Consider the following 23,709-nt stretch of genomic DNA (forward strand, 5'->3'; position numbering starts at 1 on the left):
GTCTGCAGCAGTGGAACACATGCAAACAGAATTAAGTGGAACTTACACCAGTCACTCTTGAAAACAGACTCAAGCACTTCCCAGGCAACAGCATCAATTGCTGCTGGTGCGCTTCCTAGATGCGGACAGTTACCCATATGGAAAGCATCTCAAATTTGCTTACTTGCATTTAACCGTAGCTTTCTTTATGCTTGGTAACATTTTAAAAAGTCTCTTAGCCAGAAGGATAAAGGTACTGGAACAAAAAAATAACCTCTTTCTATATACAAAATGACAAGATTGCACAATCAATTAAAAACAGTTTTGAACATTTAATATAAACTCATCCTAAAAATCCAACTTTCTGCCGTGAGGTCCCCAAACTCTCTTCTTCATCCAAAATCTTCTGAAGGGCTATATGCAATGACTTGCCCACTCTTTTTCCCGTCTGCAATGCAAAGAAAGCAAAACAAACCTGAGACATATGCTTATTACCAGAAAGACAACTCTCATGAGACACTTCCTTTTGACAAATGTTTTCCCTTTAATGATTAGCATATACCATCTGGTACAATAAAAACATGCTTTAAATTAAGAAAAACGGTGGTGTAAGTTTCATTTTAATTTGATTAAGTTTTGGAAAAACGTACACGTAAAGGCAGTGCTCCCGTTCATCAGAGAAGCATTCCATGACCGTTAACACCAGATCTGCGCACCACTGGATCACCCAGTAATACAAATTAAATTCACATCAGGTACAATCACACATTCAAATTAGCCAGCACACACAACACGAAGCAATCTGCTAGCTGCCAGAGGAAAACAGGTATCTGACCAGCAAAGCAGCCTACTAATACAAAGTTCAGTAAACTCTTCTGAACGTGCTCAGAATCAGCAGACTGAATTTAGACCCTGTCATGTAGCCAGAGAAGCCCAAAATGCGCACTGGCTGCATAACCAAATCAGTTTGGGGGCAGATTCTTCATTATGATGTTCAGTTCCTATCTGAAGGGACTATCCAAGGACCTTAAAGGAGTTAAAAGAAGGTTTTCTTTACAGAAATAAACTCCAGAAGTGGAAAACCACCAAGATTAGCTCCAATACCAGCTTCTGCCCCTCCCGAATGCACAATTGTACTGTGGAAGCTGCAGGACAGGGAAACATTGGGCAATGCTGAAATAAAGATCTTTAGGCAGTGGTGACTATTAGAGCTTTCCCAGGGTTTCTCTAAATGACCTAAAATACTGACTCCACACAGTGATGAAGAGAGCCCACCTGCCCCTAAAGAGCCAAAGACAGATTATATTAAACTCATTTTATTAGCTCCCGATCTATGCAACGAAGACTACGCCTGCCACAGACCTGACCACAAAGCTCTCAATTGCCAACACCGTGGGCGCACAAACCTTAAAATAAGGTACACTTCTAACTGAAGAACCAGGTGACAGAATGTGGCCAGACAGAAGAGCTTTGATGCAGCAGCGTAGTTGGCAATCCTAGACAGTCGGAGCTAAATGCTAAATAAAGGGGGGCACACACAAAAATTGTTACAGCTCTGCACTGGGACAAAGATCACAGCAGCAGTCCGGAGTCCTGAGGAGTGATATACTTTGCGCATTCTTCTCCTCAAACATAGGACAACATCACTCATACCAGGTCAAAGTGAATGGGAACTGTGCAGAGCTTTGGTAGTGACACAACACACAACACTGCTGCCATCTTATTCCTGCCTGCCTCTCTTATGGATCATATCATAAACTCAGTAAAAAAAAAGCCTAATGTTGGAAGCTTCCCAAAACTTTCCCATGAAGCTGCCTTCCTAAGAGATATGTCCTACGAACATCTGTTCTCTACTAGGCAGGGAAAGCTGAACACTCTCTGATCTGCAGCCAAATCATAAGGGTACGGAGGTGTCAATCAAGGGTTATGCAGCTCCTCCACTGGACATTCCCAGGCCTTTTTGCTTTTCTTGGTATCCTCATCAGGCTGCTGAGTTTGAGGCAGGTCCAAACAGATAATCTCTGACCTCCCAGAAAACATCATGGTTTCTTTTCATCAGCTTTATCCCTCACTCCTTCAAACTGCTCACCACCCAGGAGGGAAGACTTCTTCCAAAGCAAGTGAAAGATGGTACAACTCACTGGGTGATCAGCTTAAGCTCTTAACTCCTTGCACCAACAAGTAGGGACAAGTTCACTAAAGCTCTTAAGCAGAGTAGGACAGTTTGAAGATTTTCCATGGTAACGTTCCATATGCATCTCTGATTAGTGTTAAGATGAGCATGACATAATCCCAAGCACAGCCTTTTGGGGCAGGCTATAAAATGGAACTACAGAAGTTCATTTCCTACTTAGGACTCAATGTAGAGCAAAATCTGTCAATAAAATAGAGACTCTGATCAAAGCTTTCTGCAAATAATTTGCACGTGGGCCAGCTTCTACCATGAACCTGTATCTAACTTAAGCATCTATCTCTTTGTAGCAGACCTAGACCCAAAACCTCAAGCCTTCCATAACAGTTAGAATTGGACTCAAAATCCATCAAGGAAGACACATCAGATGTCCATAGGAAGTTTTGTTTCTTTAGCATGCCAAGTTAGAGATAATGCCCCTCTGCACATCTACGTGGATGATAAGGGGGATAGGTGACCTCTGTGCATGCAAATAAAAAGCCCACAGGTACCACCAAGATTAGCACTCTGGAGCGACATCATGAACCAGGGAGGTGCCACATATACTCAGCATGTCATTTCCACTTGAGACCACGCATTTTCAAACTTGGCTCCAAGTTCTGCATTCCTCACTACAGCCAAGATGAAATTAGTTCTGGATCTCTAGGAAACAGAGCCAGTTTGAAGTATTTTTCATTCTGACTCCGAGTTCAAAACCCAGTTCTGTCTCATGCTCAATGCCAAACCCAGGCATGAGAATTTATACTAGAAGGCAGTTTTTTAAGAAGAGACTGAAGAAAGGTTTAAAATGGAATTCTTACGTGGATGTGAACAACATCCAGACACTACTATTTTCAAGGAGTAGGGCCAGATCAGAAGTCCAGTAAAGGAGTAAAGAAAAACAACAGTAGAATGAGAACAGTAAGCTTATCACAAAACAAATGAGTTGTGCTAGAACACTATGCACTAGCAATTCAAAGTACCACCACTATAGGGACTTTACCATGTTAGAAGATTTGTTCTTTCAGTCTTCAAGAGAAACAACGAGAGAGGGAACATAGTTCTCAAAGTTTATCAACTTAAGCTTTACAGTCTTACATCTGTGAGGCACTTGACTGAAATGACTTGAGTAGCATACATTTCAGGCATCTTAAAGTTTTAGGTAACTTCCATTCATATTAAGATTCTGTTCCAAAGGAACTGTCTGTGACCTTCAGCAAATCCCTTGTGCACCTAATAAAAGCATCAGGATCTCTGCTCTTAAAGTTCTTACTGCAGCTTTTCATATACTCAAGTTCCAGTTCATCCAGTATCATTCAGTATCATCAGTAACTGCTTCAAAGTCCTTACCTCCATCATTTCAAAAATACTCTCAGGATCAAGGCTACCTTTCCCCACTTTCTTCATAGAAGTGAGGGCACCTTTACTGGTCACAGAAATAAGCAGACTGGCCAAAGAACAGGCTTCTTCCTGAAGGGTAGCATCCACCACATGCCTATATCCAATCTGTAGGTTAGTGACAAAACGACATATTAGTTTACAGCTCTTTATTAAGACGTTAAACTGTGAGTAGTAGTTCTGTTGGCTATCTACAGCCTCCCATCCTAATATAATGTGACTGACTTGAGAGCACAGTACTTAAACAGCCTCTGACCCTAAATTATGTGTACATACATAACAGGTGAGATAAGCACGTCACTATTTCACACTGTTTTCCTCTCTGACCATCCTTTTAACTACATGAAACTCCAGATTCCCCTTTCCCTCCAAATCCAAGCATGGACTGTCTTCCCCACTCGGTGAAAATTGCACATCCCAACACTCGGGTGAGCCCCCACTTCAGTGGTGACGTTTCTACTATTTATGAAACTTGCTTAAAAGACATGTCAGACAAAATTCCAGGAAACTCAGCAAATTGCTAACTCTTGCACTGGAAAATGCAGCATCCAGCAAATCAACTCCTCTAGTTGTGGGCTATATATGGAAAAGGAAAACAAAAACCTGTTTGAAAGGAAAGGACAGTATTGCACCCAGGAAAACAGAGTTCTGTCCCCAGCAACAAATACCCATTGTGTAACTCTATGCAGACCACACGACCTCTGTGCCTCACAACAATACCCATTTATTTTAACATGGTGAAGCATCTGCTGCTCTGGATGTTGAGCAAGGAGTAGATGAAAAAATAACAAACACCTCTTCTGTATGCAAGAAGATGCATTTTAAGAATGCACCAAGTGGAAATCCACAAGTCAGAGGCGGAAAAAACCCCTTATTCGATAAAAGTTCTTCTTAATTAGGAGGCCAAGCATAAACAAATATATACACAAGTTTTATCTCTAGGGAAAAAATAAACAGCAGGTGAAGCTAATAGAAACTGAAGTGTCTAGGTAGAAGGCCAGAAATTTGTCAGGCTTACTTTGCTTAGTGTGACGATGCAGGGCACATCATCCACATTAAGTCGAATACAATCATAAGGGTCATCAGACAGCTCAATCTCTTTAGAGCCTTCTTCGTCCTCCAGAACACGCACTTTGGGTATTCTGTGGAAACAAAGTATGCAAAATCATTGCCAGAACAGATTAAAAATACAGGTGTCATACAGTCTCAGCTCCATGAAGTGCCCATTCCTCTAAATGAGCCTAAATGTTTAGGAAAAAATCCAGAAAGATATCAAACATTAACAACTCGCTCACTGAGTCTAGGAAGAAAATATCATAAGTGGGAAGATATTTAGGATAAGACCATCATATTTACATCATTCAAACTGTTAGATTCTGAACTGGTTTTTACACTAATATATGGGGAGAGAATCTTTTGGAACTTGCACAATGCAATTCTGAACAATTCTTTGTACACCTGTCTGGATGTACAGGAGAGGAATTACCAAGACTGAATCTTTTTGCACTGTGGTTCCCAATCTTGCTGACAACAGTGAAGTTGTCAGAATTATGGCAATTGCATTGCTTGGCAAAGCTGTAACATCAGTAGCAAATACAAGTAGTAAAGCTGTTTGGGAAAGAATGACACTAAGGAGATTTGGGGTAAAGGAAGACGATGACATTAGTAAAATCCTTTCTCTTTAGCGAAATGGGAAGATTGGGAAGATATTCCCATCCTTTAGGAAGCCAGAAGACTCTACTGTTCTAACGACAGACACCCAAAAGGGAGAAAAACTCAAGCAGAAACCCAAGAAATGCTTTCTTCTCAATTGTGAGTGACAAGCGCTCTCACAAATGAGCTAGACAAGGTCCTTATCAGTGATACATATATTGTATTTGTTATAGACACCTAATGGGAGTTTTACAGGACAATTTAATGCAGCTTTCTTAGTACAATTAATAAAGTAATTTAAAACAATTTAGTAGAAGATAGTATCTCAAGAAGCCAAGAATCTGTGTCTTATATACCCTCATTTATCCAGGTACCCAGTAGGATGGAGTGCTCACTGAGTGTCTTCGCTTTACTAGCCAGTAAAACCCCCACACAGAGCAACCATACTGCTCTCACTTCTACACATTTGCACTTGAAAACATATAATATTCCAAGACCTCCCTAGAAAGCTAACTTCAGTAACTATGTGGAATGTAACCACAATCTGTTTTTATATTAGTACTTTTACAGTAGCGTTGTGTTTTATAACTAGCCTCTGGAGGTTACATTCTTTTATGCGTTCTGTACCAAATCTTCTTTTAAAAGAGGAGGAGATCGGGACTGATTTATTGAAGTTTTCCCCCACCAACGCAAAGCGATTTTTATCGTTCCCTGGAAGAGTATTTTAGTTATTTGTGGCTAAGAGTCCTAGAGGCAAGTACTTCACAACAGCTAACTCTGCTTCAGTGAGAACAAATTCCCTACAACAACACTGGCCCGAGCCAAGCTAAAACTTAGAACTTTCAGTAACAACTATGATCTGTACTTTTTCCTGAAATGAAACTCAAAATGCTTTGCAGTGTTACACAACAAATCATTGGAAATGCATCAAAGCCTGTTTTCGAGTTAAAAATATTCCATTAAAAATCGATGGAATAAAGTCACAAGGTGACTAAACCTCTACTACACGGGACAATGGAGAACATTGGACAACAGCCTAGACAAAAAGTGTATGTGCCAGAGCAGTGCGTAAAAAAGAATGAAGGTTTCAAGAAAATCCGTGAGATTAAGCTATTTGTAACTCCATCCTAAAATAGCTATGAAACCAGTGCAATGTTTAGTCTGCAAGAAAAAGGTGCCAGAATTAATACCTGAAAAACCCCTGCAAAGAGCTGTTTTGGCCAAGAAAAGATGAGTGGGGTACATATTAGAACTACTGCAGAGGCAAAAAGAGAGTTAATCAGACACAAGCATCATAGTTGCATAAAAAGGGGGTATATACACAGAAAAACCAGGCAAAGAGAGCGTTACACAAAAAGCATTTCCAGAAAACTGGAGATTTCCTCTCCCAGCTTATGAAGATTTATCTTAAGAACTAGCTGTACATGTTTACTTTGCAACTTTTATTTTTCTGCTTTGATTCCTGCAACTAATCAGGGCAGAAATCTGTACAGCAGGACTTAGTCACATAACGAACAATGCTCTTTTCTGCATGCTGCCGACCCAGACTTCCCAACGGCAAAGCCAGTTCTACCCTTGCAAGCAGGCATCAGTTCTGTCTCTACCATGCTGCCCAGCAAAAAAGCATGACATCTGCAAAGCTATTGTGTTATAAACGGCGTAGCTTTTGTAATTTGGCTAGTTTCTGTTGTCTCGGTTGCAAGTAGGCCCATCCCACAGGATCAAGTTTAATGCTAAGTCCTGACACAGTAGCTACTTGCACATTTTGCCGTATGTACTCCAATCATGGAGCGATCCAGCCTTAAGCACCTTGGAAACACAGTTAAGAAGAAAGTTTGGTAACTGCAATCTTTTGCACATGATCTTGACGTAGTTTTTAGAATATAACGAACCATACAAAACTCCAAGGAGTAAATGTTCCCCCTAAAACAGTTATATTGTCATTGCTCCATGCCTGAAGGGGACACGATGAGTCAGGTCAAACACACAAAGGATTTATATCCCATAATTCTTGTGAAAATTCCTTAAGTTACGGTTTTGCATTTACTTAGCCCTAAAGAAAAACGTGCCTATAGCTATTACAAAAATGGTTACAGCAAGATTTTAAGGATGAAGCTCAAATGCCTATTTGAACATCTGAGAATTTGTAGCTTCAAAGGAAAAACAGCAGCTGCAGCTCCCTGTTCTTGGTTCCAAGGCTGCAGTCAAGCCTGACGAAGATCTGAAAAGACTTATAACAAAAACCTGGTTGTAAACAGATTATGAAAGGAAAGTAAGACTCAAAGAGGGACACACATGTCAAGCAAAGTTCAGAACACTTAATCTGAAATGACCTTCAAACTGACATCTTGTCTTGCTGGGACAATAATATTTCATGAAGAGCAGGTAGCTATTCTAAACAACCTTGTGTCAATCCAAAGAAAACTTAGTAGGTACCAAAGGAAAGGGAGAGGAATAGTGAATGAGGACAATAGGTTTTCACTTTGAATTTCACCTCCTGACTTTCTGAGCTCATACGAGCTTAGAGGTACTAGCATTCCCTGCTCAAATCAATAGACGGGGTTCTCACAGGTCAAAAATCAACAGGCTCTGCATTATGTCACACTGGACCGCATTTTGATTTGATATCCAACTTCCACAAGACTGTGGCTGCTTGCCCATAGATTAAAGATTATATAAAAGATACAGTTTTTCAGAAGAATAAAAATAAAGCATGATCATTAAAACAATTATACTCTCCATGTTGCCCACGTTCCCAAAGCAACAGATTTTCTTCTATTTATTTATTTATTTTAATCAATTTGTATATGATCTTCTCTCTTTATTCAGAACTAGGATTCTGGATGAAATAAGAAAAAAGGCCTAGTTATCTTGTAAATAAAGTACATGCCTTAGATCTGCAAAACAACACACACGGGAGCAACTTTTTTAACTATAGGATTTTTGTATCCTGGCATCTCACACACAGAGACACAGGCATTTCTTCCCTTTAGTGTACTGTCAACTCTTTTGTGAGCCATTCCATTTGTGACAGTATTTCTTAATGCTACAAAAACAAGCTACTGTTAAAAATGACTGCTGAGAACTTGATTAGCATGGGAAGTTTCTCAGCAATATATACAAGCAATATATACAAGTTGTAGTCTTAGATGGATTCTCCCCTTACCCCCTTTTAAAGTGTTTATATCCTGATATACTGCCTGTCTTCAAAAGTCTATTTTCCTCTTCCTCTTGCAAGTACTTTTCCAGCTCTAGTACTGTGTGCTGATTCCCTGATGAATACGCCAGAACTATGCCATTGACTTTAGCATCTCTAATTTACAGCTGAAAAACAATTTGAAATCCACTTTCAAAACATTTATGCCTGTAAGAGTCTAACTTTTGCACCTCTTCCAGCTACTTTTACTACATAATTTTTTTTGCCAAACCATTCACTAGTTTCTTTCTCAAGGGTGCTACAAAACTCTGTATTCCCTTTCATCTGTAGATAAAGAAGATAAAAACATTGGAAAAAATATTATTGAATGTTATCATTAAAACACACACAGAGCACTTGCATCATTCATTCTACTAGATTTTGTTCTTCCATTCTTTGAATTAAAATGCACGAGGCAAAGTTCTTTTAAAGACACGTTATCTCCCCCTCTCCACAATGTCTCACCACCAGTTTTTCCTCTTAGTTTTAGAAAGAACTCTAGACTAATAGTTAATGAGAAAGAACACCAGAAGTGGGAAAACAAGGCTAGTTACAAGTCTGCGATCACACTGACAGAGGGCTTCTTATTCAGGAGCATCACATACCAGTAAATACTTCTTATTTTAAATGCACAAGGCATCAACACAAAGGCCTCCAAGTACTTGCAACAAAACCATACGGTCAAGACAATTTTTTCTGGATCTGGCTACAGAACAAAAGTTATATTGTGAGCCTGATTGTGCATATAATACAATATGACACTTGATTATTAGAAACTGAACTAAAGTCATTAGTTCATGTTACTTGCATGCAAATGTATCTCAGTGCAAGTTGCCTTGGATATTTCTTATTTAAATAATTAAGCATTAAAAATGCTTAGTTCACAGAGAGTACTTCTCTTTCACTTCCCATGCCACTTCCACTCACATGAAATGAGATCTGTGCTTTACCTTGTGTTAAACAGAGCCGCCTTCACTGCGATAGAGATTGCATCAAGGAGGTTCCCACCACATTCCAGTAACTGGGGAGGATAAAAAGAATCTCTTTAAAAGAATATCAGGCTAGTAACTTTAAACCAAGTCTTTATTTTACTTAAGCCTACTTGAAACAGCAGAAAAATAAAAACCAGAACGGCTTTTTAAAAAACGAAGTTGTCTTTAAAGCCTATCTATGAAAATAAAAAACAGATAGGAAATTAAGATTTCAGCTAACTGTATTATACATGCAAAACAGAAGAGTTAATGCACTTCATATTAAAATTAATGATAAAATTTAATAACAGCTCAAATGAAACCACCGCTGTTCTTACTCTCCTCCTGTTAATGCTCTGAACTAGACTATGACCAGACTTCTTTTTATAAACTCACCATATTAATTCTTTAATGTTAAATCAAGCCAATCCATTTGCTATACTTTATTTCAAAAAGAAGTCTTTCTTAAATATCATCTGGACAAATGTAAGTAGTAGAATTGTTTTCAAAGAAGCAACGCAAACTGTCACCCAGAATGAAAAGGTATAGTTACAAAGGCACATCATGACTTATTCTCTATTCTTTATGGAAAAGGAGTCATCAGCGGGTTTGTCTAAGGAAATCCTGATGTCAAAGTCTACTTGTTGATAACACTGTCATTTGAATTAAAATGTGTGGAGGGAGCCTAGCTTAGTTTCTTCCCATGAAGATCAGAACAGCACTGCATACTATATAAAAAGGCAGGGCTCCCATAACCACTAATACTTTCTACAGCCTGAGGGACAACTCAAAGACGTATTTGGTCATAGCCTTGCATTAGCTCTTGAGAAGTTCCACTCGAGCTGCCAGTACTATTCTATGAACACACACATCCCCAGCAAGCATCTGAAACTACTTCAGCAAGAACATATGGATGCTTCTCCATTACATCAATCTGTGCTGTATGATGAGAGAAAAACAAGTTTTGCAACACCGATTGCATTGATTGTTCTTCAGAATCTATTTACGAATGAGATAAACTCCCGCACTGGGTGCAAATCATAAATCAGATCTTCTGGAAAGACAGTTTATTTTTATGAAGACAGACCTAACTGTGTAAAAAGAATGACAAAAAGTTGGGGTAGAAGGCTAAATACAAAGGCGATCAAATTATTTCTTTGCAAACAGCTGCTGGATACAGAGAGGTTAACTTGCCACATTCAGTCGTTATTGGATTTTACTGGATAACTCAATAAGCCCCACAATATCTTTGTTATTAAAACACAATAATGGGATGTGCCTGTACTGTTGCTAAGCTTATGTTCAGGCTGCTGCTTTAGAGCCTTATCTGTATTACAGTGGCACCTACAGGAACAAAGCCTGTAACAAGCATGGTACAACAGTTCCTGCAAGAAGAAATGAACGCTCTTCTCAGCTGAAGCCCCTTGTACTGAGATCCCCCCCGTTTATTTATTTATTAAGGACTTCAAAACTCTGCACAATTGTGCATCATGGGAAGCAAAGGAGTCTTTAGAAAGGACTGCTTTTAATTTACTGATGTACAAATGAAAAAGTTATTGAGGGTGGAAAAAAAGAGAAAACATTGTAGATCTTGCCTTATTCAAAGAAGTTTTTTCTCCGAAAGGACAGATTTCTAAGGTGGTTTGTTTTTTTTTTTTTCCAAACTGGGGGGAAATAGAAAAGGTGAGGAAATCCTCTCAGGAATGCTCAGTAGTGAATTGCTAAAACTTCAACAGAAACTAACGCACCCCCCCAACACACAATGTACCGTGAATGGGTAGGGAATGAAAAGAGATGGCATGCTTTAATTCTCCTTGCTCAGCACTGCAGGCTGCTGGGGCAAATTATGGGGAGAAGGCTATGCATGTATCAAAAACACCCTCAAAAATGCCTAAAAGCTTATTTCTGACATCAACAACTTAGAAGGGGAAAGAAATTGAGGGAAAGATAGAGAGGGTAAGAACAGGCTTATAGTTTTGCAGTACAGTGTATCTCCACATTCATGAGCTACTCTTTGGAAGCTGAACGCCTTCTATTATTAAGAAAGAATGCATGTATTTTGAAAGGTCAAGTTATATATTCTTGCCTTTAACATCTATCTGTACGTGTCCATGTCTGCATCTCTGTAGCCTGTATCGCTGAAGTTATTTTCTTTCTAGTCTGACTGCACACAATTATAACACCTCCCAAGTACACTGACCACAAGAAGGTTTGAGAAGTGTTTTGAAGAGATAAGCTGCATGACTATGCAAAATATACTATTTTCTTTTTTGAGGTTACATATCTCAAATTTTGTTTACGCACAGAAGCTGAATATAGATGCTTCAATCAAAGTGCACATGGCTAAATTACATAGCAATGGAGTATCTCCAGGTTCATAACAATCTTTCTGAGTTTTTGTCTTTTGGAATGAGAGACTTGAAGACAAGTACCTTCCCACCTGACCACAAGGTACCAGTAGTTTCAGGCTCATGACAGATTTAAGACTTATTTTCCGTCCACCACAAACACTAATGTGAACAATTTCCAGGAATTCTGAAGAAAAACATCATACAAACGACTCTCAATAAGCATTGTAATTATATTTAGAATCTGCTTCCTTCAAGTGATGAATAATACGACTTGTAGTGCCTTGTACTAGCACAAGTGTCATACTTTCACCATGTGCTATTAAAATACAGCTTTATAGGAATGATTCATCAAGAACAACTTCAGGAAAAACCTGTAAGTATCAAGTATAAACTCTCACATGTGATACGCAGGTCTTCTATTTAGAAGAGGAAATAGTACAGATACCTCAAAAATGTGAAAATACAGAGGCCTGGGGTAGGAAAAAAAGAAGCGCAAGTAACAGAATAAGAGACAAAAGTACGTTGTTCTAACTATACCAGCAGCTCTTCAATGGCTCACACACAAAATTCCTGCAGAATATGACATTAAAAACACTCATCAAGATTAGAATCCTAATTATGAACCTACAACAGATTCTTTCTTGGCACTGTAAACAAACCTAAATGCAAAATTCATCACAAAACATAGGTCTTGACATTGATAATTCTGATACAACCTCGTAGCATAAAAAACCCGAGACTGTTTTTCTCTGTAGCTGTGTACAATCAACAAATTTGTCCAGGAAGCATCAAATAATGACCAGTTACACCTCATATAAAAGCTATTCAGAACTACTTCTGCAGCAGTTAGCTTTATGAAAGCCTTTGTTTATGCAGTGTTTATGTAATGCTAAGCAGTACATTGCTTAAATACGCACAACATTTAATATTCTGTACCTCTGCTTGTAATTACCTAGTAACTAAAGGCCCCAGTGTGATTTCTCAGAACTAACACTTCATTCTTTATTAAACTATGCCAAGTTCCAATAAGCTGGTGACTAGGACTGTTAAAGCACTCAGCAGTGGTACATATTTGATCATTCTGTATGTGGACTAAGTCACGGCATGTACCATATCTATTATAATTAGGCTAATGCTACTGCTTTTTAAAAACCTAATGGACTAATTTTCACATTTATTTAGGTCTTAGTCTGAAGGTTCCTGTTTTGTTTAACAAAACCCTGTACTTTTTTTTTTTTGCGAGACAGCTTAACATTTTGCAAATCACTACATAGACATTAATGGATTCCTGTGAGTAAGATACCTCAACATATTTTCAGTTACAAATCTGACAAATAGAAACTCAACTTTGGGCCAATAAGAATTGGAAATAATGCTCAAGAGAGTCTGACTTGCAGACTTCTATTAAATTCCCATGACAGAGTGCTCTAAATACAGCGTAGTTTGGAAATTGAGCTGTTGCAAGCACAAGATTTATACGCATAAAATTCAGTTTCCATTTTTTAATGGGAACAAATATTCAGTTTGTCTTCTACATTCAATACACGTATACAATTTTAATCAAAAAGTGCCTATGCAAAATTTAACTTTTGCCAGAAAAGCTTCTATTTTACTTTACTGAACTAGTACTGATAATAGTGCAGAGAGGTAGACAGGATGGACAGTTATGTCAGGGCTAACGTACACCCATGCTAACATACATTCGTTAGAATGATAAATTTGGTGTTATATCTAGCAAGGAGAAAAGTTTAGCCTTCTTTAGTGGCAATTTCCTTGTCAGTATTAAGGTCATTGATTTTTATCTGAGACAGATTCAGAGTACTCAGTGTTTTATTAGCTCTGCAGTGGAGCAGTGGCATCAAGAAGAGTAGAAAAAGAGCAAGCTGGAAGTAGTGATTAACTATTATAGGCAGATTCACAAGAAAATGGCCATCCATGCTGGGAAGCCTTATATCACATTATGAGAAGCTTTTTTAATATGAAAATAGAACATGGTTATGCTAAGTCAGTCAGCGCCTTGAAAAAACTCCTTCAGTCTTGGTTTTCATTTCCTTACTTACCAATACGTCAACATAGAGAACCCAGCAGTGCTCTCTGGGATTAATACAAAGTGATTTCAAGTCTACACTGCTCTCACTGCTAAATACTCTGTAGAGCGTATTTGCTATCTCTGTGCCAAGTTCTTCTCCTCCCCGGCCTTCAAATTCAGGAGTAGCATTTGCAGAACTAGATAAAGAAAGAAAAAATACTTTCACTTCTGAAGCAGCCAATACCCAAAGAACATTTCTTAAATATAAAGCATTAGAAATATCTAAGGATTTATTTGTACAAGAATAAGCATCCTATCTGCAAAGAAATTATTTCCATTTTGCATAAGAAAATGCCTTGATGCAGATAATATACCTACATTTTGCTACAAACTGATACTAATTAAATTCCACTACTATCTTCAGTTCCCAAGTTACAATATTAAAGTTGATGAATTCTCTCAGGGATTATTTCTTAAGCACTCTCATCTTCTGTCATCTCAAACCTTTCAAAAATAAAAAAGTGAGAGAAATCTGTACTAAGTTCAGAACTGCTAAGAAGACAGCCTGTTAGAGCTGAATGTTAAATTAATAAGATAAGAGAGTGGCTAAGAGAAAGATGTGACGATATGACGCACTTCCTTTAAAGTGACATGACTGCCCGACCTTAATTGGTAATTTCTTCACTGAGTGTGCTCTCTGCTATCAAGCCACTTACAGACAGCAGCTCATTATTTTCAGCAACTGCAGCTTATGGAGAGCAGCAACTAAAGAACGTTTTTTCCAAAAGGGATCTGACAAAAGTGCGTGGCCTTCACTTCCCCGATTCTAATATAACAAACTTCGTTTATGAGCAGTCATGCAAGAAAGTCCTTGGGTGCCAAGACCTTGTACACAGCTAAGAACAAAATTCTAACAATACAAGAAAACAGGCCTACCAAAAAACCAAAAAAACCAAACACAAGCAAACAAACAAAAAAAACCTCACCTCCAAGTCACAAGGAAATAGAGCAGAAATGTCCAGAGATGCATACACAGCAAAACAACAAATATTCTGAACCCAACCTCTGGTTTATAGAGAAGGCAAGAGCATTCTCAAGTAGTGGACCCACACCACACATTGCAGATCTTGTTTTTAAATAAACTAGTCAGACTTCCCCCAATTTAATTTCTCATTACAGAACATAGGAAAGGAGGTGGTTCCACAGAAGCAGTCTGATACGTTCAAAATCTACAAAAGCAAAGCCTTGTATTCTCCTGCCTGGGCACCTCACAGTGCCAATTTCTCATGTATGTTTTGTGTTTATATGACGATACAAACCCTTAGCTCTTCCAGCAGGACTACCACAGGAACGCAAACATACAGCACAAAACAAAGTCTTGGAATATAATCCCTTCTCCTTTAAAAAAAGCCCAACGACTAAAGATCCACATTATCTAGGCATGACTTAAACCATCAAGTGAGTTGTATCAACAAAACTGCAGCACCTGTAAGGGAAATTCTTACCTCACAGTAATTCTCCCAACTTGTTCTTCTGCAGAACTGACGACAACTCTGAATATCGGGAAGAGCTACTGAATTTTGTAGAAGTTATTTGCTGCTTCTATAACCAGACAGCACTATGCATGCTTAAAAAAAATAAATTACTGCCAATCAAGCACTGACCGATGCTTCCAAACTACATTTGCCACATGAATAAGCGCTTCAAGTGTGACATATTATTCACAGTTGTGTTAATATTAGACACCAATTTTATAAGATAGGACCATACCTAAGTATAACTTAATTCTGGAAATATGCTGGGTCAGGCCTGTAGGTTGTATTAAACAAGCACTTGCCCCTGGATGCAGCTTTTGCACAAGTTAACTAGATCCTTCTGTTTAAACCATTCTGTTTAAAGTATGGTTATACAAGTACTATGATTCCTATGATAAATTGAAAAGAAGTATACAAACCTTAGTCTATACCTCATTATTATTTCTAAACACAAAGGTTTATCAAATGTTGTAGTTTTTAATTATAAATGGCCACTTTCTTTAACAGAGTAAGAAGAATGTAAGACTCAACTGGAACATCATCACAAGTTTCACTGCATGTTAATTCCATTATTAACTCTTCAATTGCTTGCAATCAAAGTGAAATAAAACGGTTAGCAGGGTACTATTGTAACTCTATGGTAAATACTGCCACCCAGTGCCCAGACTATTGCAGTCATTTACACAGTGTAAAATCGAAAAAGGGTTGTCTAGCACACTAATAAAAGAAAATGCCAAAAAACTTGATTTATGTAGCGCAGAAAGAACTTAGCAGTGGCCAAGCGGAGCACAGAATTTCTACTCCTGAAGAGAATGTAATGTTAAAGACTTTCAAAACCACTTCAGTGTCACATTGCATAACAATCAAGACTCCTAAAGCATAATGAGGCTTCTACCACAGATCTCTACTTTCAAAACCCTTGCTGTTACCAGTCAAAACCTTTCTCTCACAGTAGCTAAGTACTTCCCATCCGTTGCTCAGGCCGTTAACATACTACAATCTACAATGTAAGTAATTACAACAGGAGATAAAACAGCTAATTAAAGTTTACAGCTATTTTCCTGGTATACAAAGACTTCATTACACAGAGGATATTCTTCACTTGAAGCTGTATTTACTTCAAGGAACCAATACCAGATTTCTGTTCTTGCATCAAAAGAAACATACAGTCATTTAAAACAAGAGGGCAGATTCACTGTTTTAGAATCAGCAGTAAGTTAACCACCTCACTAATATTCCGCTCTTCCAGAAAGCAGCCAAAAGATGCCACGTTTATGACACAACTGGACTGCCAACGCAGGCCAAGAAACAGATAGACAAGAATTCAGTTCCAGATGCTGTCTAACTGTGTCAATGTGATTATGATGATATTCAAGCTCATGATCCTACAGAGAATTGGGCTAACAAGGGTTTGGATTTAGTCTAGTCAAACTGGTAACTCTACCAATGTTGATTTACTGATTCAGATCTGCTTATACAGTTTGAAACAGTTTTTACTCAACCATCAGATGGTGCTTCTCTCTGAAAAGCAAGCTAAACCCACTACAGACCATCTTTAATGGAGGAAGTACCATAAAAAATTGTAAAGACATTTCACTCTTTTGCAACTCATTAGTTTGCCTCTTGCCTCTGCAAAGAACAGTTGCCATGATAATGAGTTTATGGTAGTAGGGAGGATAGGAGAAGAGGCTCCTTTTCTGCGGCCACCATTCAGGCAATATCTTTAGTGATCACACTGAAATTTGATTTAAATTAACATTTTCCCCAGAAAACCCAACAGAACAGTATCTGAGGATCACCTAAGAGCACGCTGATGTGGCTGTTCTGCAATACTGTCATCTCTTACGATTTGGAGAACCGCTTTCCATCTGTCATAGTTAAGATCGTATCTGATCCAGTGCTCCATACAGGCACCAGTGAAACAGGCCCTCTCTTCCAGCTGGAACAAAAACACGTCTGGACTTCAAAGTGGAGGAACAGATGGCAAGACTTGGACAAATACATTCATTGCTTCCCTAATTCCACAAACACAGTCTAATGCATTCAAGGAATTTAGATTTGTCTGCTTTTTTATTTTTTTATTTCTTCCACTTTGGAAATTATAAATCTCTGCTTCAGTCAAAAAACAAAAACCCAAACCAAAAAAAACCCCCACTAACAAGATAGTATTAGAACAAGCCCAAAACATGACAAAAGCAGACATATGGCAGTCTTTCAACATCAACGACCAGGACGAGTGCCTTCTCCAGTGCTGATGGGCAGTAAGGACAGCACATAGGATACTGACTTGTTATATGATAATTGATTTCTACTATCACAAATCAATACCCCAAAAATCATCTCTTCCAGCATTAGAGTCTGTTTTAGCATTAAAGTCTGTCTCAAAATGAGACTAAACGTGCTTCTCAGACTCCAGGATAAGGACTCAGCAGAATGAAGAGAAACGGAATTTGGGGGCAGAGAATTATATACATGATCCAGCAACTGATTGTTTCCAGCAATACAAGAAATCATGCAAGTTTCAGGATACAAGCATTTTAAGATAGAAAACACTACAGTCTGAGTATTTATTATTAGCTTCAACAATATAAAAGCCAGGTAGAACACACACGAACTTCACCATGAGATGCAGTGTATCAAACTATGCTCAGTTACTACCACCCAGTGGCAGCCTGGAAAAACGTCAGAGTACTGACAGCATCTCATTTCCCTTTACAGAGAACAAGCTGCTCCCACTTCACATTTTCTCTTTTGGATCTTTCTGGAAGCTAGAGGTCACCTTTCCCTGGTGGCACAGGCATGCAAGAAGTGACTACCCTTCTCTAAAATTTAGTATTTTGGTCTGTCTTGTCACACAAAGTAAGGATTACCTATTTCTAGAACTGACACAATCCATCTTGCGCAATATTGCTGCACATCTCCCTCCCGTCTTCTCATGAAGCAGAGATTAACGGTTAGAAAACACAAGCTAACATTAATCTCATCAGTTAAAGTTTTTCTAACTTTTATTTGCCTATGAAAGAAGTGTCACAGTATTGCAACATTCCCACAGACCACTTATTTTAATAAGGAGATGTCCCTGCTGTCATTGGGCTTTCTTCAAATAGAAGCCACCAGAACAAAGCGGGTACTACTTAGGATATTTCATACGCAAGTTTTATAAAGTAGTCAAGCTCAGATACCCTCTAATAGCAGGACCACATTGGAGAAGATCATCTTCCTGCCTCGTATTTTTGAACAGTATGAAATGCTTTAAAAGTATTCAAATTAATGATCATTAATTCATCGGTGAGTCCTTCCCTCTACAAACCGTAAGTTTCCACAGTTAACTAGTACTTTATGATGTACAGAGGCAGTTTTAGAAAAGGCTGCATAATGTGAGAGAGATACAAACATTAAGGCAGATGCAGCCAGTTAGGTCAGAAAGATTACCAGATATACACTTAGTAGCTCTCATACCTTAGCTTTACTAACAGTATATTGGTTTAATGTCAGAGTAGCCACATTTTTTGTTTTCTAATAAAAATTAAAAAAAGGTCACAGGCAAAACAGCTAACTTGACAGTGCCAAGGCTTTTAGGAGATGCTCCCAAAGCACATTATTTCATAAAGAACAGTTTTAGGAAGTCTACAAGATATGGGTATGGTAGTTTCAGACAGCAGAGGGTCTGGAATAACATTGAGATGCCACTATGCTACCTCAGAGCAACCTGAAAACAAAAGCTCTCAGTTTTCTTCTAGATTCCTTGATAATTCAAGCACTATGAAGACTTAAGGATAAACAATAGTCCATTTGTAGCACAAAGCCAGGAATAAAACCAAATACCATTTTAGTTAATTATATACTTATTCACCAATAAACATGACAAAATTTTCTAATTAACTTATACATCTAAAGTTTACAGTGAGGATTTATGTTTTTTTTAAACAAACGTTTTTGTACAAAACACACTTCAAACTTTTTCCACTGCTTTCAAAGGCAAAGTAAGCAAAACCCTTTAGGTACAGTTAAAGTACAATCTGTATCAGTCAATTCTTTTCTTCTGGATACTACGTTTTTGAAAGAGATTTTTTTCTGTTCTATCACTGTCAAAAAGACAACTGACATTGTGGTCACAAAGTCATGTTAAACACACGTGCAACTGAACCATTACTCTTTTCCAGCTGCAGTGATGCTATGCAATTTGGCATTTTTGTTTTCAAACCCAACTTCATTCTTTAATTCCTATTGTTTTGCTTATTTTGGCTCTGCAGAACCAGCAGAAAGTTTCTGAACATTCAACGCTATTGAAACAGTAGAATAACTTGTTTCTATCACCCAGACCCTTATGGGAGGTTAGTGGAATGAAGGTATAAACTTCAGAAGAAGGGTAAGATCTGATTAGTCATTTATTCCACGTATTAGATCTATTTCCTTCTCTTCTAGCATACTAACCAGTCAACAAAGAATTCCAGGTAACCTTCGTCTGGTTTCTCCAACTTCGGTGTCCCCATTTCAGCTTTTACACCTACCAAGATATCTGTGTGGCCCTGTTAAAACAAAAACACATCGTACAACTGGAATTATATTCACAAAACTACTCATTTAATTTAAATGTCTATGGTAAACTGATATTTCTGCCTTTCAGTTATCTGCACCCATAACTCTATCATAGTGAACTTAAAATCACATTCGTTTTGTTTTTTTTGTTTTTTTTTAAAAAAGAAGAGGCTTTAGAAGCCTTTCCTTTGTTAAACCTAGAAGTTTCTTCAAATAATTGCCACACATATTAGCTTTCTCTAGGTTAAAAAGACACTCTTCATATCGACGACTTTTTCTAGGATTTTGGTTTGGAAACAGCTGTATCTGCAGAACCTTTATAATATTGTACAGTATATTTATCTTTTTCACACTCAATACATGCCAGAAATAGTTCTGCTTCACTCTAAAGGAACAGAACTATTTTTTCCAGTGATTAGGCACAGCAGCAATTTCATTTTTTTTCAGGATTCAGATTGAAGGCTTTTCAGGTACTTCACAGTAAATCTAGCTCAAGTAGCTTAGGCCAGCCTGAATAAATTATATATCCTGTCATCATTTCCTTAACCCATACTTTCAATTAGTGCTATATATACACACATTTTATTATACCCATCTACACAGAGCCTCAGCTTATCTTAAAACTAGTCACATGATGCAGAAGTTTCATCAGCAAGGTACACGACCCCTAAGAAATTTACCTACCAGCTTAACTCTTGCAGATCCACTTGTGTTTGATACAACATCTGTTTCTACTTCTGCACATCTGTAGTCTTCACAGCCACGACCATCCACACGAAGGTCCTCCTAAGAACAACAATCAATATATTGTGCTTAAGGGAATCAGTAATGAAAACTAGAAAAAGAATCTGTGATTTTAAAGTTTCCTTTTCCTATGCCAAACACAAGTAAAAGTAATATAAAAGCACCAGCTCCCAGTTTCATCACTAACTTTCACTTAAGAGTACAACACAACCAACTGTACTTCTCCATTCACCTCTCCTTTATCTAGAGCTTGCAACAAGCTCTCTGCAGACGGACCCGAACTCCTGCACTACTTCCATCCTGTTTCAATAGAAAGCTTCAGACTACAAAAGTGTAAAGATCTTGGCTTTAAAAGGTACTTTAACTAACACAACATGGGTCTTTCTTGCGATACTCAAGTTCTGTAGTTTTATATATGTAATTAGGATCCGGCAGACAAAAATAACCCACCAGCCTTCCAAATGTTTGTATTTCAAAAACAGATATTATGCATCGCCAGATACTATACAGGTCATCCCCATAAAAGTAGTTTTCTTTGCAGTGAAATACAGTTTCCATACTTTGCAGAAAACAGTCCTTTTATCTTTGGCATTTCTCCCCACACATCCTTCACTCTTCCTCCTTGGTCCACTCACTGTTCCTCAGCTTAGTGACAAGCCAAAACTATGGAACAGCAAAAACTTGAGAAAGAGCGAGGGAAGAGGGGGAAAGAGAAGGACAAGAAATGAAAAAAAAAACCAAATCCACGTCCTGTTCTCAGTCTGCTTTCTGTTCTGATGCTCCATTCTCAGTGGGCTTGGATGATTTAGAGGGCATATTTAGATTAGATACTAGGACGAAATTTTTCACAATGAGGGCAGTGAGACACTGGAACAGGCTGCCCAGAGAAGCTGTGGATGCCCCAATCCCTGGAAGTGTTCAAGGCCAGGCGGGATGGGGCTTTGAGCAGCCTGGTGTAGTGGGAGGTGTCGCTGCCCATGGCAGAGGGGTTGGAACTAGATGATCTTTAAGGTCCCTTCCAACCCCAACCATTCTGTGATTGTATGATTACCACCGCAGAGACACCAGGCCACGGAAAGCTCCCTCCCCCTCTTCCCCGCCCTACAGCGTAACTCATTACCGCCCCGCACCTGCCCACAGGGAAAAAGCCCGCAGAGACGGGAAAAGGCCCTGCCTTACGCCTCACAGGGCAACGCCGCTATAGGCAGGGCCAGGCCACGCCGAGCAAGCCCCGACGACTTCCCGCTCCCCAGGGCGGAGACTGCCGCCCCCACGCCGCCCCGGCCTAGCGGAGCCTCCTGCAAGGCAGCTGACACCGCCGCTACCTGGACACCATGGACGATGTAGAACTTCTCCGCCTCGCTCAGCACCACGGACGCCATACTTCCCACCACTGCTCTTCCGCTTCCGGCGTCCGCGCGCCGCTGCCGCCGCCATTGGCAACGGCCGCGCGTGACGCCCGGCGGTGGGCGGGGCAGGCTCTGCGCCTGCGCACTGCTCGCCCCCGCGCACGCGCCTGGAGGCGGGAAAGTGGCCGGGGTCGGTCTAACGGCCGTTGCGGTCGCCTGGAACCCTCACAGGAAGGACGTGGACCTGTTGGAGCGGGTCCAGAGGAGGGCACAAAGATGATCAAAGGGCTGGAGCACCTCTCCTGTGAGGACAGGCTGAGAGAGATGGGGTTGTTCAGCCTGGAGAAGAGAAGGCTCCTGGGAGACCTTATAGCAGCCTTCCAGTACCTGAAGGGGACCTACAGGAAAGCTGGGGAGGGGCTGTTTGCAAGGGCATGTAGCGATAGGACGAGGGGCAATGGCTTTAAACGAGAGCAGATTAGGGTTAGATTAGACATTAGGAAGAAGTTCTTTACAATGAGGGTGATGAGACACTGGAACAGGTTGCCCAGAGAGGTGGTGGAGGCCCCATCCCTGGAGACATTCAAGGCCAGGCTCGATGAGGCTCTGAGCAACCTGATCTAGTTAAAGGTGTCCCTGCTTACTGCAGGGGGGTTGGACTAGATGATCTTTAAACGTCCCTTCCAACCCAAACCATTCTGTGATTCTATGATAACGGCCGTTGCAGCCGCTGAGCAGGGAGCCCCGGTCGGGTTCTCGCCCCTTCACACGGGCAAGGTGGGGTGTAGAGCTGTTACACGCCCCGCAGAAGGCTCCGGCAGGGAGCGGTGCCTACCGAGCACCAAAACGCCCCCTCTGAGAAACTGACGCTTGTCGTTAAAGGGGCAGCGCCCGCCCTCGGTGCCCGGGTAAACACTCCTGAGGGAGGTTGTGGAAAGACCCCGGTGCTTGGGGAGGGCCTGCGTTGGGGATAAACGCCGCAAGAAAAATGCGGAAATGCAGAGGGGTTTTTGTTTTGGTTTGGTTTTTTGGGGGGTTTTTTTTGGTTGTTGTCCTTTACCTCAGAGAAAGGTTGCGAGCGAGGTGCAGTGCAATGGGGCAGGTTGGTGCAGGAGCGGTGAAGGAACCAAATGCTCTCCTTAGGGAGAGCGTGGTTGGTCCTATGCCAGATATCCCTGGGAAAGGAGCATGGGAAATGTAATTAAAAACTCATACTATATATTAAGACAATAATTAAGGGTTTGGTGGTGGTTTTTTTGACGGCCTTAATTGGAAGTTTCATAACAACAAGTGGTTAATGTAAGCCTCACACTTCTTTTGCACAGCTCTTGAGTATGATTTTCAAATTATTTTAAAAGTTGCTCTCTGGCTTCATGCTGATGCTGACGTGGATAAGAATGACACATGGCTTACAAAGATAATACGCCACGCTGCCGGAGTTTCTCCAGGCATTTCCAGCTCTCCTCTCCAGGACTCCTTGCTCAGTCAAGTACATGGAGCGTTTCTGGCTGTGCCTACTTGAGCTGTTGGTGTGATGCAGTGGGAGCAGATCAGAGAAGAGTGACAGACATTGCGGGAGGTTTTACTTTGGGCTGGTGCCGGTCTGGTCCCGTTAGCGGACTGCACATCCATTAGCAGTTGGAGCAGAGCGGATGCATTTCTGGGGTGCACCCCGTGGCTTCTGAAAGGAGACTGGTTTCTGCATGCGGGGATTGTTGCGTGGGAATGGATCGATGACTGCTGCTCAGTGGGGAGAGCCAGTGGTGGAGCCCGGCGGAGCTGGGAGCCAAGGCTC

General features: G+C 40.0%; 1 protein-coding gene across 1 annotated transcript; it reads right to left on the reverse strand.

Annotated features, from left to right (window-relative positions):
* Window positions 1-291: 291 nt before the first annotated feature.
* EXOSC7 (exosome component 7) lies at window positions 292-22,023 on the reverse strand. Its single transcript, XM_074575230.1, has 8 exons — window positions 21,891-22,023; window positions 20,506-20,607; window positions 19,717-19,811; window positions 13,779-13,944; window positions 9,347-9,417; window positions 4,566-4,689; window positions 3,500-3,655; window positions 292-427 (listed from the first exon to the last, which is right to left on the reverse strand). The coding sequence occupies exons 1-8, from the start codon at window positions 21,945-21,947 to the stop codon at window positions 323-325; spliced, it is 876 nt and encodes a 291-aa protein (XP_074431331.1). The 5' UTR covers window positions 21,948-22,023; the 3' UTR covers window positions 292-322.
* Between the last annotated feature and the right edge of the window lie 1,686 nt (window positions 22,024-23,709).

This window comes from Larus michahellis, chromosome 2, assembly GCF_964199755.1.
Source record: "Larus michahellis chromosome 2, bLarMic1.1, whole genome shotgun sequence".
Classification (NCBI taxonomy): domain Eukaryota; kingdom Metazoa; phylum Chordata; class Aves; order Charadriiformes; family Laridae; genus Larus; species Larus michahellis.